The sequence below is a fragment of the Fomitopsis serialis genome (assembly GCF_022376445.1).
Source record: "Fomitopsis serialis strain Sig1Antser10 chromosome Unknown B0H18scaffold_101, whole genome shotgun sequence".
Lineage (NCBI taxonomy): Eukaryota > Fungi > Basidiomycota > Agaricomycetes > Polyporales > Fomitopsidaceae > Fomitopsis > Fomitopsis serialis.
The window spans coordinates 69,089-84,939 of NW_025955061.1; the positions used below are offsets into that span (position 1 = coordinate 69,089).

The 15,851-nt window shown below is 57.4% G+C and overlaps 5 protein-coding genes across 5 annotated transcripts; 4 read left to right on the plus strand and 1 right to left on the minus strand.

Moving 5' to 3' along the window:
- Positions 1–576: 576 nt before the first annotated feature.
- Positions 577–1,737, plus strand: B0H18DRAFT_35208 (uncharacterized protein). Its single transcript, XM_048037702.1, has 3 exons — positions 577–711; positions 759–1,372; positions 1,439–1,737. Exon 2 carries the CDS (start codon positions 780–782, stop codon positions 1,347–1,349), a length of 570 nt encoding a protein of 189 aa, XP_047888354.1. The 5' UTR covers positions 577–711; positions 759–779; the 3' UTR covers positions 1,350–1,372; positions 1,439–1,737.
- Positions 1,731–5,710, plus strand: B0H18DRAFT_1034360 (uncharacterized protein; the record flags this gene model as incomplete). The annotated part of the gene is made up of 6 exons (XM_048030237.1): positions 1,731–1,794; positions 2,183–2,535; positions 2,586–2,720; positions 2,795–3,740; positions 3,812–4,422; positions 4,479–5,710. The coding sequence occupies 6 exons, from the start codon at positions 1,731–1,733 to the stop codon at positions 5,481–5,483; spliced, it is 3,114 nt and encodes a 1,037-aa protein (XP_047888355.1). The 3' UTR covers positions 5,484–5,710.
- Positions 5,711–8,269: 2,559 nt separating this feature from the next.
- Positions 8,270–9,041, plus strand: B0H18DRAFT_35230 (uncharacterized protein). Its single transcript, XM_048037705.1, has 3 exons — positions 8,270–8,507; positions 8,567–8,768; positions 8,832–9,041. The coding sequence occupies exons 1-3, from the start codon at positions 8,384–8,386 to the stop codon at positions 8,899–8,901; spliced, it is 396 nt and encodes a 131-aa protein (XP_047888356.1). The 5' UTR covers positions 8,270–8,383; the 3' UTR covers positions 8,902–9,041.
- Positions 9,042–10,872: 1,831 nt separating this feature from the next.
- On the plus strand, positions 10,873–13,429 carry B0H18DRAFT_1034377 (nucleotide-diphospho-sugar transferase). Its single transcript, XM_048030238.1, has 7 exons — positions 10,873–10,920; positions 10,981–11,661; positions 11,711–11,850; positions 11,905–12,072; positions 12,120–12,275; positions 12,552–12,652; positions 12,722–13,429. The coding sequence occupies exons 2-7, from the start codon at positions 11,192–11,194 to the stop codon at positions 12,941–12,943; spliced, it is 1,257 nt and encodes a 418-aa protein (XP_047888357.1). The 5' UTR covers positions 10,873–10,920; positions 10,981–11,191; the 3' UTR covers positions 12,944–13,429.
- Positions 13,430–14,036: 607 nt separating this feature from the next.
- On the minus strand, positions 14,037–14,691 carry B0H18DRAFT_1034381 (uncharacterized protein). The gene has a single exon (XM_048030239.1). It carries the CDS (start codon positions 14,637–14,639, stop codon positions 14,172–14,174), a length of 468 nt encoding a protein of 155 aa, XP_047888358.1. The 5' UTR covers positions 14,640–14,691; the 3' UTR covers positions 14,037–14,171.
- Between the last annotated feature and the right edge of the window lie 1,160 nt (positions 14,692–15,851).

Here is a 15,851-nt window from a genome sequence, read left to right on the forward strand (position 1 = left end):
GAGCCCGTCAAAAAGCTCCAGTGATAACCCACATTGATGATATGACATGGTGGCCGCATGCTGGTAAGCGCATCATGTCATGGTGTTCCGTTACAGCAGGAACCTGCAGGAATGTAAGTGATCGCCATCACTATTGATGTGCCCGCCGCCCAGTACTAGTGTCGAACACCTGTCAATGTCAATCATCGCTCTATTGCACTGGCTGTACAGGCCGCCTTGGTTGTTATCAAGCTGGTACAGCAAACATGACAGGTTGAACGAACTCCGCCGTTTCACCTAAGACCTGATATGCGAACCGATTCGGATACTGTAGCTGTACATGGTGAGTACACAAGGCGGGCACAGACGGTGCTGTGGCCCAGAACGATATGCAAGTTTTCCCCTGCCGAGACATGCGCCCCTGGGTCGGTGACCTGCTGAGAGTCAGGTCATCGATGGCGACGAGGGACGAGTGCAAACATTACATGGGCGGGTGACGAACACTGTAATAGGTGCAGCCACCAAGCAGCCACAGGCGTGTATGTACTACCGAGTCACTAGCGCTCACCGTCGAACTCGACGTACTCAAGACGTTGACCATCATGTCGCTCCCCAGTTCTATGATCGCTTCCTTTGCGCTTTCATCTATAGATCCCCCAGGCGAACGGCGACGACTCATGAAACCCTATAACCAGCCTCCTTTGAAACGCAGCCCGTTAACCGAAGAAGTAGGTTCGTGATTTGATTTGAGGAGTTCGTTTGTTAATCCAGACTTTCAGGCTGTCGAGCGCGTATGCAGCATGGCCCCGCTACCAAGGCTCCATCGCAGTTTCATACCTGACATGAACGTGACGTGGAAGCCACCCGTCATGTACTACGGCTGGTCAATCGGTGATCTCCAGCCTAAACTCTTGCAGTATGCCGAGGAGCACGATCTTCTGAGCCACACTGTCATGGAGGGAATCTCGAAGGCGGTGACTCCGTCCGGCGCGAACACATCTGATTCTGATGATTCCGACGATGAAGGGGAGTTGGGCAGTGTGCATCCGACGAATGAGGAGGAAGAAATGGAGGGAGAAGTATGCGTGGACGTGGCCAATTCCGCACAGAATGCCCTGTGGGCGATCGTCGAAGAGGCTGGTGTCCGTGTGCGCCACTTTCAACCCTACACCCGGCCGTTCCGTCTCCGTGGTGTGCTACATGAGCCTCATCACGTCGCAATCTCCATCTACTCGAACTACGAGCTCGATCAAGCCGTGCCAGACGACGATATTGCGAAGGTGCAGAAGGTACTCGATATCAAGGAGGTGCCTGCCTGGTACGTGAGCAATATGGCGTCCGAATGGAGTCCGTTTCCTCCCCGGCTGTGACGTCCTCATCTATATCATTCTCTGTGCGTATGGTGTTCTCATGGTTTCTCTTGATGATTGACTGACTGGTCACCTAATTTACGGTGTAGTGTTACAATCTGCTACTAGAGTATTCAAGCGCACTCATTGGGGCAAGCAGTCGAAATCCAGATGCATACTACACGGGTGTAAATATCAGCTCACGAGCGCATGAGCCGTAAATCAGGTAGGGTCTGTGGCGACTGCCAGCCATCGTTCAGCATAAATACGCACCAGACCTACATACATACAGGACGATCTGGACGAGCCGCATCTTGGTAGCCTAGATCCGGTGTGCTTATCGCACACGCGCATCAGACCACATGCATAGAGGGCTGAGGTTTCGAAGAAGGCGTGGCTGTGATGCCCGCCAGTGGAAAGTACAACATTGCGAAGACATCACCTTCCAAAAGCAGACGAACAATGGGTGCGATGGAGCCACGTGATCAACACGTGGTAGCCCCGATTTGTCTTTCACACTCCGCCTGATCCACGAGCGCGGTTGTGGCGCTGTCCCGTTGCTCAACATCCTCCTCATTCCCGCACTGCCTGCATATACTGGGACGCGATTTCCGCGTAATACCTGCTAGCTGTCGCCATAGACGTCTTTTGGGTGGCCATAAACCTACTCGCTGAGACGGTGAACCCACAATTCACGCCGTTACTGGACGGTAAGTGTCTCGGCCTGCCCGTTTGGGCGATAACAATGGACTGACTCATAGGTCCATCAGACAGAACTCCGTCCGCGATATTGCCTTTTTTGAACACAACGTTTGCCATTGGCTTGGACCGCCGACATGCCTCACCGCTTAAAGCCTCGCGCAAGTCGCGTTCGCACGGCTCCCTGTGCAGCTCCCGCTGTAGTCTCCCGCCCCATACTCTCTGGTCCCATTGTCAGCCGACACTTCCTCCAATGGCGCATCGAACACCCCGTCAGATGAAATCGCGTGTGTACACGATCCGCAAGCACGAGGCCCTACAAACGAGCGAAATCAACATGGACGGCTGGAGGAGCGAGGTGGATGGTAAAATTGTGGAGATGATGATCCCCATCAAAGAGTTCCTGGCATTCTTTGTGCCCAGCGAGGCGGCAGTGGTCCTGTCGACGACCGAGAATCCCTTCAGGGTACCCGTGGGCGGGCTGGAGTCGACTATGTACGAGCCTCTGGTACGTGGCGATGGCAGATTAGCACAAGGAACTGTCTGAACATTATTCAGTGCGTGGGACTGGAGGCGATCGTCGCACACTTCCCAGAGAAGAAGCGTCCGTGCTTCTACAACAACGCACACGAGCCGATCAAGTTCCCTTTCCTCCTCGCCGAGCAGGACCAGCACGCGACGAAACCGGACGTCGTCGCGTCTTTGCCCGGTCAGACATTCAAATCCTCTTCCCAAATCGCTGGCGGAACATCTCCGTCGTGTTTGAGGCGAAGAGCACGGACAAGGAGGATCCGATGTTATACTGCTCGAAAGTCAACGACGAGACGCTAGTGCAGCTATCCAAGAGCGCGCGTAACATCCTCGTTTCTCAAAGCCGGCTGTTCGTTTTCACAGTCGGTATCTACGGACGCCACGCACGTATCTTTCGATTCGACCATGCAGGCGCTGTATGCTCGCCGGCGTTCGAGTACGGGTCTAACAACGGCACGGTGCTTCACGAGTTCTTCTGGCGTCTCGTGCATCCGATTCGCAAGGATTGTGACATCGTCGGGGCGGATCCATCCGTTCGGTTCCCGTCCGAGCACCCGAGCAACGACGTGAAGGAGAAATTGATTTCCTGTGGTGTTGAATTCACCAACGAAACTGTGAAGGCGTGTCGCTGGGTCACCCTCGAGGGCGCGGACCAGGGCAAGGACAAGAAGTACCTCCTCTACGAGTTGATCTTCATCAACCCACGCCTTTTCTCCCGAGCGACGATGATTTGGAAGGCTTTGGAGCTCGATGAAAGCGGCCAACCGACTGGTCATCACGTCGTCATCAAGGAAGCTTGGCGCCAGCTTGCGCGGGAGTCGGAACTGACGTTCCATGAACGAATCCGTACGCACGTCGCGTCGCAGCCTGCGCCTCCGGCAGCGGCAGATGAGGGATCGGAACGCATGGACGAGGACGCGTTCATGGCTGCGTGGAATGCGACATGGTCTGGTCTTATGGTAGTCACGCTGGGTATCGACCTAGGAGAAGAGGAAGAACTCCACATAGAGGATGAGGATCCAGTCGGACATCGGACGCGTGCTGGGGTTCACCAATGCCAGGGTGAACACCAATGGTTCGAGCGGAGTCATATGCGCCTCGTATCGGATACCATTGGCACCCCAATCTCGCAATTCAAGCGTACGAAAGAGATGACGCAGGGGCTTCGAGACGCGATTCACGGTACGTACTAAGTTCGCCATGCGCTCCTGTGATATACGGGCGATTAACTTCCATTTGTTGTGTGCTTGTAGGACATCAAGTGGCGTTCGAAGCAGGCATCATGCACCGCGACGTTAGCGAAGGCAACGTTATGCTCGTCAATGGCAGGGGCTTCCTGCATGATTTGGACTACGGCTTCGACTGGAAGAATTTCCTGCACAAGTTGGGCTACGAGGATACCATCGCGAGCTGGGAGCAATATGTGCTCACTGAGAAGGGTATACCGAGGGCGGACGTCCCCGCGCCCGCTGCAGAGCCAGTGCAGCCGCACACCCATGAAAATAAGGGGAAGGCTGCTGAGCGACGTGCGGTCATTAATCGGCGGGGCGAGAAGGAGTATTTTGTCGAGGCGATACTCGCGGAACGGCCGACATCCAACGGAAAGAAATATCTGGTGAAATGGGCGGGTTTTGGGCATGCGTCGAACTTGTGGCTGCCTCTCGCCAACGTTCGGAACTGTGTGGCCCTGTCACTCTGGCTGAGCCGGCCGCTCGAAGACCGCACTCGAATGTCCAAACAACATTCCTCTAACTACTGCGGCGACCCGGAAGAGCCTCATGAGGGGGCCAGGCCGAACGTAGTGGTGACCGACGCAGTCCGCGCAGACGACGAAAAGACGAGGCTAGAATGCAAGCAGCGTACAGTAAGTCTGCGTCCAAGTATGGCTTTATTCGTTCGACTTACGTTTCTGTGGTACAGGGCACGTTCTACTTCATGGCCATCGAGGTGTTGAACAAGAAGATCATCCATCAAGTCCGACATGACCTTGAATCATTCTACTGGCTCTTGGTTTGGCTTGTTCTGAGGCATACCAGACATAGTCGAGGAAATACGCACGACATACTGAAAGCCTTGTTCGATCTGCCCTCCGACGAAACTTGCGCCATGGTCAAGATAGGCTGGCTGATGCAGAGCTTTCGGGTGCAAGACAACCAGCCTCTGAGCGATTTACTCCGTCAATTCGCACAGCTGTGTCGTGAAAACATCGCCTGGGAGGGTGAGGCAACGTCTAGTCCCGTGACGTACGAGAGGGTGCTGCAAATCTTTGATGATGCTCTTGAGCGCAATGACTGGCCTGAAGACGACGAGGCGATACCATTCAAGCCTGCCGACGCTAGCGACGAGAAGCCAGCCCGCTTAGAGCGTCCTTGGAGCGCCTTGCAGTCAGGTCAGATGGGCTCACAAGCCCAGCACAGCCGAGGACAACTCTCTGGTTCTCTTCGAAACACAAATAATGTGCCTTCGAACAGCGCAGCGCAACTACCACCGGCACAGCGCCAGCGGGGCTCAGGTGGCGGTGGGCTGCTTGCAACTCCGGATTCTGGATCGAGGCCAGCCATCGCGTCATGGGCAAGCCCACCCGTATTTCTGCCGGGTCTGGCTTCTCCTGAGTCGCCTACGCCGTCGTCACGAAGGGGGACCTCATCCTATTCCGCCGCATTGACTTTGCCTATGCCCGTGTTTGACGGTTCATCAGGCAAGTCCAGCGGTTCGTCGCCCGACCGTTCCGATGGCGAACAACAGGAGCCCACGCAAGGGAGGCAGGGATACGCGGCCAGCAGGTCTCGCAGTAGCCGGAAACGGTCCCAAGAGGACCTGATTGGAGCCGACGAGGATCTCGCAGTGGGTCCGTCAAAGCGTTCAAGGACCCACAGCGAGCTGCCGCGCCGTCGGCTGTCGCGCGGCCCAACTCCAGAGCGATGATGAACGCACTCCTCTGTACTCTATTGTCTCTCCCGAGGACTGACTGTCTGCATCGCTACGCTCGCATTCTGTTACCCGTGTAGACCGTCTCGTCGCTGGATCGCTGCTGATGTATCTATATCCACTGTCTGCTGTTGTCTCCCATCCATCCATGTTTCGCTAATTGTATCAACGTCGGTCTGGTTTTGACTGGTCGACGTCTTGCCGCGACATCAGAGAAGTGTTTGAATGTACCAACTAATGCTGTGCGTACGCAGGGTCGTCGTCTGCTTTACGTCGTACGTCTATCAATGTCAACATTGGGCATGGCAAGGCTATGTCCGCTAATTACGGACAAAGGAGTGACTACTACAAACACCACCGCGACGCCGCCTGCATCCACCATGGTCCCGCCCTAACAGAGGACCTACCGGACGTGCACATCAATAGGCCATCCGCCCACAGAACCTCACCGTCGAGAGCACATGATAATGATTGTCACTAACGCATTACGGTTCGCACCCTCAAGGCGCGGGAGCACGCGCTCACTCCGGCTTGTCCGTCTCGATGTCCTCCAGCGGTACTCCGTCGTACACACCGTTCGATGGCTTCCGCTGTGCGAGCGGCGACACGAGGTGCTTCACCCAGGTGGAGTAGAGCGAGCGGAGAGGGTTGATCGCAATTGACGGGCGGGGAGGGGGAGCGGAGACTGACGCTGTGACATTGACATTGCGACCCAGATGTCGGGGGAAAGCCCCATGCTGAAAGGACGGGTTGGTTTCGTCCACCACGGCATATCAAGATGTTTCTCACCTTATTGAGAGGGCCCTGACTAGACGTGCAGAGCTCGTCGGCGTGGACCCCGGACTGACCAGCGGGTTCACCATTTCCTGGGAGCTCGCCGCCGAGCACGAGGCGGCGATCATAGAGCTGACGGCACCGGACGTGACGCTGATCGGCCCCTCGCGGACGTTCGTCTCGTTCATGAACACTCCAGCGAAGAAGCTGGCGGCGAAGGTGGGCCAGGACATCGGGATGCGCAGAAAGGGCGGGACGTGCAGGAGAAGAAGGTCGTGGCGACACTCAGATAGAGCACCGTACCACATAAGTACGCGCGACCAGCCTTGCAACGACAACATAAGTACGCCATGACTGCATCTGGCCAAATGTCAGTACTCACTACACATCCGGAAAAGTTCCCGACGTACTGATGGTGCCTCAACTCGCCTGGCACATCCGTCTCGCAGGTCCTCCAACCTAGGCTCTGCCAGTGGTTTCGTAGCACTCATTCAATACTAATGGATTGGGGGACCTCCGAGTCTAATGTGCGCGTGGCTACGGTTCAATTGCAAAGCCGTACTACAGACATGTAAGTCTCCAGTTATCCAGACGAGCACTCACCGTTTCTCGTACCTTTACCTGTCTGTACAGCCTTGCAGACAACTTCGCCATGGCCAAACTGAAGCGTCGAGAGTCGAGACGTCCAGCTCGAGGAGAGGACGCGCGACGCGATCATGTGCCCGAGCTCTGTGGCTCACCCGGAGGCGCGACACCTGTCCGACAGCCACACCAGGCTGGTCTGCCACACCACCGTACTGGCCGTAGACATCCATGTCGCTATACAGCCGTAGCATCCCCTCTTTTTCTCTGCCCTCTGTCTATCCTCCCGGCCAGATGCAGGGTCTTCCTGCTCCGTACAACCAGCCTCCCTTCAAGCGCGGCTGGTTGACCGACGAAGTAAGTCTCGTCCCTGACTAATACGCATTTCCCAGTCGTTCAAAGTCGTAGGCAATTAAACGCGTGTCTAGTATGAATCCCCTACCTCGACTTCATCGAAGCTTGATCCCCTACCTCGACTTCATCGAAGCTTGATCCCGGACTTGGACGCTGCATGGAAACCTCCCGTGCTGTACTACGGCTGGTCGATCGGCGATCTTCTCCCGACGCTCCTCGAATACGCGGAAAAGCACAAGCTCACGAGATACACCGTCATTGGTTATTTGCAAAAGCCTACGACGCCCTCCGGTGAGAAACTGTATCTCTCTGACGACTCGGACGACGAAAGCGATACGGGGAGCGTGCACTGGGGCGACGCAGAAGATGAAGAGGAGGAGGAAGACGGCGAGGTTCGCGTTCAGCCGACTGTATCTGCAGAGAGCGCTCTTTATACCATGGCGAAAGAGGCCGGTGTGAATATGCGTCATCTGCCCGCCTCGAGGCAGCCCTTCCGCGTCCGCGGCGCGCTGCACGCCCCGCATAAGCTCGTCATCTCCGTCTACTCGAATTAGCTTCCGAGCTGGGCTGGGCTCTCCCCGACGCCGAGGTCGAGAAGATGCAGACGAAACTCGGGATTCAAGAGGCGCCTGCATGGTACGTGAGCAACATCGATTCGACATGGAGTAGGGTTGCTCCTAAGTGGTGATTAATGTGTTGTCTCCTGCTATCCAAGGAAAGCCAGTTTGATGGTACGTGGCGCCGGTATTTTGATCGCGATGGCTTGACATTAACTCATTCGCGAGTATTCAGGCTGTTATGATGTCTTGGCCGATGGCCAACCGATGGCCCATTCGTACGGGAGCAGACGAGTAGGATAGTGTACCATAGTCCAATGGATCATGTACGAGGCGAATGCGACGGATTATTTTTACCAACGAGCACCGAGACCAAATCAATACTGTCCAACTTTGCCAGGCTAAATATTGTGACAAAACATTAATTCCAGCAAGTCAAAATACATCCGTTCGACGCACGTCGCACGTCGGAGGACGCGCGCACATAGTGTCACACGTGATCGATCCAGCGATTGGCTCGCCGTCAACTCAGAGCGAGGCGTCTGCGTCGAGGACTCGAGTTGTCCAAAACAAGTCTGGCACCTTTCACCGCTCTGCACACGACCGAGGCCGTATCTGCCCTGCGCGACCATGTCCACCGTCGATTTTGACACGGCGGTGAAGCAGGAGGAAGCGCACCTCCGCAAGGTGCACCCCACGCCGGACGACATCCCGGGGTGCATGACGCTCTTCGACGACTTTCTCTCCTGCAACAGTACGTCCCCCTCCCCGCCCACCCCACTCCCCGCTGAACCTGCCCCGCCGCGCGCGCAGTCGTGGGCAAGCAGCTCACCTCGCTCTACCGCTACGGCCACATGTCCGTCTGCGGGCCGAAGCTCGCGGAGTTCAAGTTCTGCATGTCGCTGAAGGGCCTGCACCCCGAGGAGCGGCGCGACGCGTGGATCCGGCGCCGCGCGGAGTGGTGGGCGCGCCGCCGGGTCGAGAAGAGCAGCGAGGACGTGTGGGACGTGCGGACGTACGTGCGCTTTTCGCGACATCTGGCGAGGGCTGACTGACGGGCTCTGTGCGCGGTGTGTAGGGAGCCGCTGAAGGACTTCCCGCCGGCGAGGCCGTACATGCCCTCGGAGACCGGCTCTGCGCTCGAGTGAGGGATGGCGTGCAGGGCTCTATGCGGACCGCACGCGCGTTAGGCTCGACCGCATTATGAACAAGTGCGATCAAGATCGCAGTCAATTTCGTCGCGTGGATCATGGGGAGCTCGTGCACCAAGTGCTCGAGTGCAGGCTAGACTGGACTGCCAGCCCCTGGGTACTGCTGCGGAAGTGGGAACAGTGTTTGTATTCGCCTCACCCATGATGGGCGTGATGGGACGGCCCTTGCGCAGCCCCTCGTGTACATCTTGCAACAACAAGAACACGACTTCAGGCTCAAGTTCCTGAGGACGATTCACGGGGGGCGTACTGGATACGGACGCGGCACCTAAATGCGTACGTTGCACAGTGTGATGTTATTGGAACCCAATTCTTTCCGATAGTTGGAATTCTACGGGAGAGCTTGAGTACAGCAACTGCAGGAACGAGATCTAGGCACATCGTCGCGTCTTCGTGCCCCCCTTCCCCGGATATACTGGATGCTCGTGCCCCACAACCCGAGATTTGAACGTGCGGTGTTGTTCGCCTCTCGTTCGGCCTGAGTGTTTGGTCCTGGTTCTGGTAAGTATGCCAGAACCTGCCTCGCAGTTAGATATTGAACATTGAAGACCTTTTGACACTAGCGATAAGTGACCTTCGACGGTGCCGAGACTAAAGAAGGACGTATTCTACGACACTCCTCAGCGCTTCAGCAGCTCGGTCTGGAGATTGATGAGGAACTGCCACTTTGCGTCGACCTTCTGACGTGCGTCGCACCCGCCAGCCCGATACGGATGATCTTTGGGATGTTCCATGAAGAGTTCGAAGAGCGTGCAGGACTTAAGTTCAGTTGCTGTCAGTTGAATTCGTTGTACCGGTGCGAACGCGACTCGGACAATGGACCTCGGCCTCAACGGCTCTGAGATCAAAGTAGAAACGTTCTCGAAGCTGTTTCCAATGGACGCTGGTCCAGAGTGCAGATACGTCGTTGTCGCGCAGAGCTGTGGTTGCGCGCCGTCGGTCTCCTTGGTCGCGGCCGCCAGCCCAAATGCGGACAGTCGCACTACAGTCGCGGCAAAGAGGAGCGGAAAGTCCCGTGAAGAATCCGAAGCTCACTCGCCGTCAGCTCCATCCTCGTATCGATGCGATCTCGAGACATGACGACATAGCATGACCGCATTGGGATGGTAGTTGACACTTGCTGTGCTAGTTCGTGCGCAGGTTTATTCACCTCTCTCTTCACAGAGACCACGCCCGGTGTATATATAGGCCTCGGTATCGGGTAGAAGGTCGACCCCGTCCCTTCCTCCCCTCCCACTATCTCCCCTCTCACGCGAAGAGGATGCATCGCCCGAGCACACGCCGTTTCCCCATATCCCTACGCCCGTCTTTCTCGTGCTATTCCAGTCCCGCGCCGTTGCCAATCCGCTGAGACTGCTTATATCCGCTTAAATGAGTCATGATATCAGTGAGCTTACAGTGCCCATTTGAACGCTCAGCTGCTGACATGCTTGCATAGACGGACGACTACCTCTGAGATGAACGCGGTGTCGAGCGGTCCGCCTGCAACACGCCACGATCTCAGGCGTGTCCAGACGTAGGAACGTGCGCTGCTCGAGACCAGTGTGAGTACGCTGTCATTTGTGAACGTTTGAACGCTGGGAACGCCGTCGCTGCGTGGTCTCCAGTGTCTCCGTCTCCCGTCCGGATGTGGACGGAGAGGCAGCCCAACCGGGCCCGACGGAGGCGCTATTAATAGCCGCGAATGAGCGGGCCTCCCCGCCGGCTATTTGAGGGGCGCGCCACCCGATCTGAGATGGGAGTGCGTCATCGTCTCTGGGGTGACCGAATGGAGCCGCGCGCAGCCCTTCGCGAACAGCGAGCGGGCGTGCGCAGTGCGCAGCGCCTGTCCTGCCAGGCCAGCACATCTGAGACACAAGACCCCGGCTTCTCCCTTTCTCTCCGCCACCGCTGCGCAGCCGCTATAAGTCTCCTGTTATGCGCTGACTTCCTGCTCCCTCCTACTTGACACCTTTGGTATGTCCGTCCCTTTGGCTGCCTTTGGAGTGGGAGTGCTGATAGGAAGTCGCGAGTCAGACAGGACCCCCGTTGTCATTCGGCCTCACCGCCTCTGGGCTTCGCCGACAGCCGCCCGCTTCGCACACTGGCGGAACATTCTTCGCTGGACCACTGTCAGCCACATTCGCATCTGTTCGTCTACCCTCTCTACAACCTAGTCCATCCTGCAGGCGCAGTGTCAGCCTCCCCTTCCCTCCTTTCATCGTAACTTATCCATTTCGCTGTAAACATGCCGTTCGGACACGTCCCCGGCCCCCTCCGCACCCTCAAGCTCAATCGTGCCTCTCGCGCCCTTCTGCTCGTCGGACTGGGGGTTACGCTATTATACATCGGTCTGACACTGACGACATCCTCTGCGCGTGCACCACACCTGCTTTCGTCCGTCTCTGCCTTCATGACCTCCCCCCTCAACGGCCCCGCGCCAAACGCCACAGCCTCTGCCTCTGCGCAGAAGCCGAAGCCCACGCAGTATGACCCGAAGCTGATTCTTGGTGAAACGCATAATACGGAATACGCCGGCCCACCGGCGGGGTTCAATGGCACGCGGCGGGCGAACGCGACGTTACTTATGCTCGCGAGAAACAACGAGCTGGAGAAGGCGAAGCAGAGCGTGCGCGATCTCGAGGAAAAATTCAATCGCCAGTTCGGGTACCCATGGCTTTTCCTGAACAACGTACCATTTGACAAGAAATTCAAGGAGTGAGTGTCGGTCTACGCCGGAAAGCACTCGTGCTGACATATGGGCTAGGGAGATGAGCGCGCTCGTGTCGGGTCCGATTACGTTCGCACTTATCCCTCCGCAGCACTGGTACCAGCCCGACTGGGTCGACGAGGACAAGGCGAGTCGGAGCAGAGACGCGATGGTCGAGCAGGATATCATCTATGCAGGTGCGCCACATGCTGTCTCGTCTGCTTTTCTTGCTGAACGCCTCCACGCGGCAGGGAGCGTGTCGTACCGGAACATGTGCCGTTTCAACTCAGGTTTCTTCTACCGCCATCCGATTCTGCAGCAGTACAAGTGGTACTGGCGCGTCGAGCCCGACGTCCACTTCCACTGCGTCGTCGACGAGGATCCGTTCTTGTACATGGAGGAGCACGACAAGGTCTACGGTACGTCGCTCGTTCTTATGATATGGAGGTCACTCACGTTCGCGCAGGGTTCACGATCACGCTGCTCGAGTTTGAGAAGACGATCCCGACGCTGTGGCCGACGGTGAAGAACTTCATCGAGGAGAACCCGCAGTACGTCGCGCCCGACAACGCGATGGGCTACCTGAGCGAGGATGGGGGCGAGTCGTACAACCTGTGCCATTGTGAGTGCTGCTATTATTAGCTTCGATGGTCGGCGGGGCGAGGCGGCGACGGGCTTGGCCGATCGGCATTGCGATGGCTTCTTTCCCCGTACGCGTCGCGGCAGCGGAGGTGCGGGGCTTGGCGCGGGCTCTGTCAGCCAAGGATGTTGTCCTGTCGAGGAAGCTGACTCGGAACTGCTTGGCGTGCCGTCCCCAGATGCGCTCCCCCCGCACCGTCTCCCGTTACCTAGTTCGAGTTTCGCTCCTCAGGGAGGTTAACTGACGTGTTGCACCCAGTCTGGTCCAACTTCGAGATCGCAAACATGGACTTCTGGCGCGGGGAGGCGTACACCGAGTTCTTCGAGTATCTTGATGCCAAGGGCGGGTTCTACTACGAGGTGCGTGTCTCGCCTTCCCCATCCAATTGCTTCGTTCGTCCATGTACTCAGCTATCTTGGTTTCCACAGCGCTGGGGCGACGCACCTGTGCATTCCATCGCCGCGGCACTCTTCCTGCGGAAGAACCAGATCCACTTCTTCGACGAGATTGGGTACGAGCACCACCCGTTCACGCATTGTCCGCACACACCGGGTATGATCAAGAAGAAAAAATGTACGTGCCGCGGATGGAGGAGCTTCGACTACCAGGCATACTCGTGCATGCGCAAGTGGGAGCGCATCTTCAGGTAGTCAGGAAAGGAAGGGGCGTGTCGCAGGATTCGATGAGGGAGGGTTGAATGATGGTGGTTGAGCCACGCCCGTGTCCCGCCCTCCTGGTCCGTGTTCGGGAGTGTTGGTGCGCGCGGAGCGTCCCCGATTCCGTCCAGAGGCCGCGCAGACCTGCCGTCCAGCGGTGCCGCTCGCCCGGGTCTGAGGAACACGGCCGTAGTGATTGAGGTCCGCGCTCTGGTTTGGGTGGCTTGGGTTGCGGGCAATCCGTGAAGCTGCGCCCTATGGTTGGTGAGCGAGGTGGCGAGTGCTGTTTGGGGCGGGGCTGCCTACGCGGACTCGCGGACTGCGGTATTTACATCCACATACGTATTCACACATCTACGTAGCGAGCGAGGGCTGGAAGGCGGCTTTCGCTGACGTTTGCGCATATAGCGCATTCTGCCCATGTTCTCTCTGGAATGTATTTCTAGGCATTTTGGGTACTTGGAAAGCAGCTCGACATTCGCGAATCTCGTGGGCATAGAATCTCGAATCATGTGAATGCACTGGCCAAGCAAGTACTGGCGGACAATTCTGCGACCTCGCACTTGGGCACTTCTGAGCGTTTACTGGCATCGACTTGAACGGTATTGCAACCGCATGTACGAGGCAGACTGACAAAAGCGCGTACGATTAATGATTCCACTGGCGGCTGCCGTGCGAAGTCCGCACGCACTGTAAGGCTCTGAGGAATTAAAATACGCCACATCAGGTACACGACTAAGTACTACTCGTTGACCACCTGCATAGAAACGAAGGACTCGATTCGTACGCCAGGCACTGGTCGCTCGCGTCTCCTTCACCCCGGAGTACTCCTGCGTCCTGTCGACAGCCTCGTCGGGGACGGCGGAGCCCATTCCTCGGCCCGCACAGGCGGAGATGGCGAGGAGGCCCGGGTCGAGGGCGGGAATCCAGATGTGGATACAACGGGCTGCTGGTGATGGGGCGGGGCGGGAGGTAGCGCTACAGAGTCTTCTGTCGGTGTCCAGAGTACTTTTCAGCGGGAGGTCCGCCTCGGACACGGTGACTTCGTCTTCCTCCCCGAGCCCGGATGTGTACGGGCCCGAGGACGATCACCACCTGGGAGCAACCGTACTCCATGTCGCGTAGGTATTGCTCACGTACCATGCAGGCGCCTCTTGAATCCCGAGTTTCGTCTGCATCTTCTCGACCTCGGCGTCGGGGAGAGCCCAGCCCAGCTCGGAAGCTAATTCGAGTAGACGGAGATGACGAGCTTATGCGGGGCGTGCAGCGCGCCGCGGACGCGGAAGGGCTGCCTCGAGGCGGGCAGATGACGCATATTCACACCGGCCTCTTTCGCCATGGTATAGAGAGCGCTCTCTGCGGATACAGTCGGCTGAACGCGAACCTCGCCGTCTTCCTCCTCCTCCTCATCCTTTGCGTCGCCCCAGTGCACGCTCCCCGTGTCGCTCTCGCCGTCCGAGTCGTCAGAGAGATACAATGTCTCGCCGGAGGGCGTCGTAGGCTTTCTTAGATAGCCGATGACGGTGTATCTCGTGAGCTTGTGCTCTTCCGCGTATTCGAGGAGCTTTGGGAGGAGATCGCCGATCGACCAGCCGTAGTACAGGACGGGAGGTTTCCATGCAGCGTCCAAGTCTGGGATCAAGCTGCGATGGAGTCGCGGTAGAGGATCCATACCAGATACGCGTTTCATCGCCTACGACCTTGAACAACTGCATAGCCAGAACGAGACTTACTTCGTCGGTCAGCGAGCCGCGCTCGAAGGGAGGCTGGTCACGGTTGTACGGAGCAGGAAGAGCATGCTTCTGGCCGGGAGGATCGACAGAGGGTAGAGAAAAAGAGGGGATGCTACGGCTATATAGCGACATGGATATCGAATGTCTACGGCCAGTACAGTGGTACAATATTGAGGGCAGACCAGCCTAGACCAGCCCGGTGTGGCTGTTGAACGAGAACTGCCGGGCCGCTCCTCCAATAGCCGCAGAGCCCGGTCACATGATCGCGTCGCGCGTCCTCTCCTCGGCCCTCGGGCTGGACGTCTCGACTCTCGTGAGTCTCGACGCTTCAGTTTGGCCATGGCGAAGTTGTCTGCAAGGCTGTACAGACAAGCAAAGCTACGAGAAACGGTGAGTGCTCGTCTGGATAACTGGAGACTTACATGTCCGTACGGCTTCGCAATTGAACCGTAGCCACATTTGACTCGGAGGTCCCCCAATCCATTAGTATTGAATGAGTGCTACGAAACCGCTGGCAGAACCTAGGTTGGAGGACCTGCAACACGGATGTGCCAGGCGAGTTGAGGCACCATCAGTACGTCGGGAACTTTTCCGGATGTGTAGTGAGTACTGACATTTGGCCAGATGCAGTTATGGCGTACTTATGTTGTCGTTGCAAGGCTGGTCGCGCGTACTTATGGGGTACGGTGCTCTATCTCAGTGTCGCCACGACCTTCTTCTCCTGCACGTCCCGCCCTTTCTGCGCATCCCGATGTCCTGGCCCACCTTCGCCGCCAGCTTCTTCGCTGGAGTGTTCATGAACGAGACGAACGTCCGCGATCAGCGTCACGTCCGGTGCCGTCAGCTCTATGATCGCCGCCTCGTGCTCGGCGGCGAGCTCCCAGGAAATGGTGAACCCGCTGGTCAGTCCGGGGTCCACGCCGACGAGCTCTGCACGTCTAGTCAGGGCCCTCTCAATAAGGTGAGAAACATCTTGATATGCCGTGGTGGACGAAACCAACCCGTCCTTTCAGCATGTGGCTTTCCCCCGACATCTGGGTCGCAATGTCAATGTCACAGCGTCAGTCTCCGCTCCCCTCCCCGCCCGTCAATTGCGATCAACCCTCTCCGCTCGCTCCACTCCACCTGGGTGAAGCACCTCGTGTCGCCGCTCGCACAGCGGAAGCCAT

What these genes read in the sequence shown, in the direction of transcription:
- B0H18DRAFT_35208 (XM_048037702.1), top strand. Translation starts at nt 780, where the DNA reads ATGGCCCCGCTACCAAGGCTCCATCGCAGTTTCATACCTGACATGAAC.
- B0H18DRAFT_35230 (XM_048037705.1), top strand. Translation starts at nt 8,384, where the DNA reads ATGTCCACCGTCGATTTTGACACGGCGGTGAAGCAGGAGGAAGCGCAC. An exon ending in CGACTTTCTCTCCTGCAACA is followed by an intron (nt 8,508 to 8,566) that starts GTACGTCCCCCT and finishes CCGCGCGCGCAG; the next exon opens with TCGTGGGCAAGCAGCTCACC. An exon ending in GACGTGTGGGACGTGCGGAC is followed by an intron (nt 8,769 to 8,831) that starts GTACGTGCGCTT and finishes CGCGGTGTGTAG; the next exon opens with GGAGCCGCTGAAGGACTTCC.
- B0H18DRAFT_1034377 (XM_048030238.1), top strand. Translation starts at nt 11,192, where the DNA reads ATGCCGTTCGGACACGTCCCCGGCCCCCTCCGCACCCTCAAGCTCAAT. An exon ending in TTTGACAAGAAATTCAAGGA is followed by an intron (nt 11,662 to 11,710) that starts GTGAGTGTCGGT and finishes CATATGGGCTAG; the next exon opens with GGAGATGAGCGCGCTCGTGT. An exon ending in GTCGTACAACCTGTGCCATT is followed by an intron (nt 12,276 to 12,551) that starts GTGAGTGCTGCT and finishes TGTTGCACCCAG; the next exon opens with TCTGGTCCAACTTCGAGATC.
- B0H18DRAFT_1034381 (XM_048030239.1), bottom strand. Translation starts at nt 14,639, where the DNA reads ATGAAACGCGTATCTGGTATGGATCCTCTACCGCGACTCCATCGCAGC.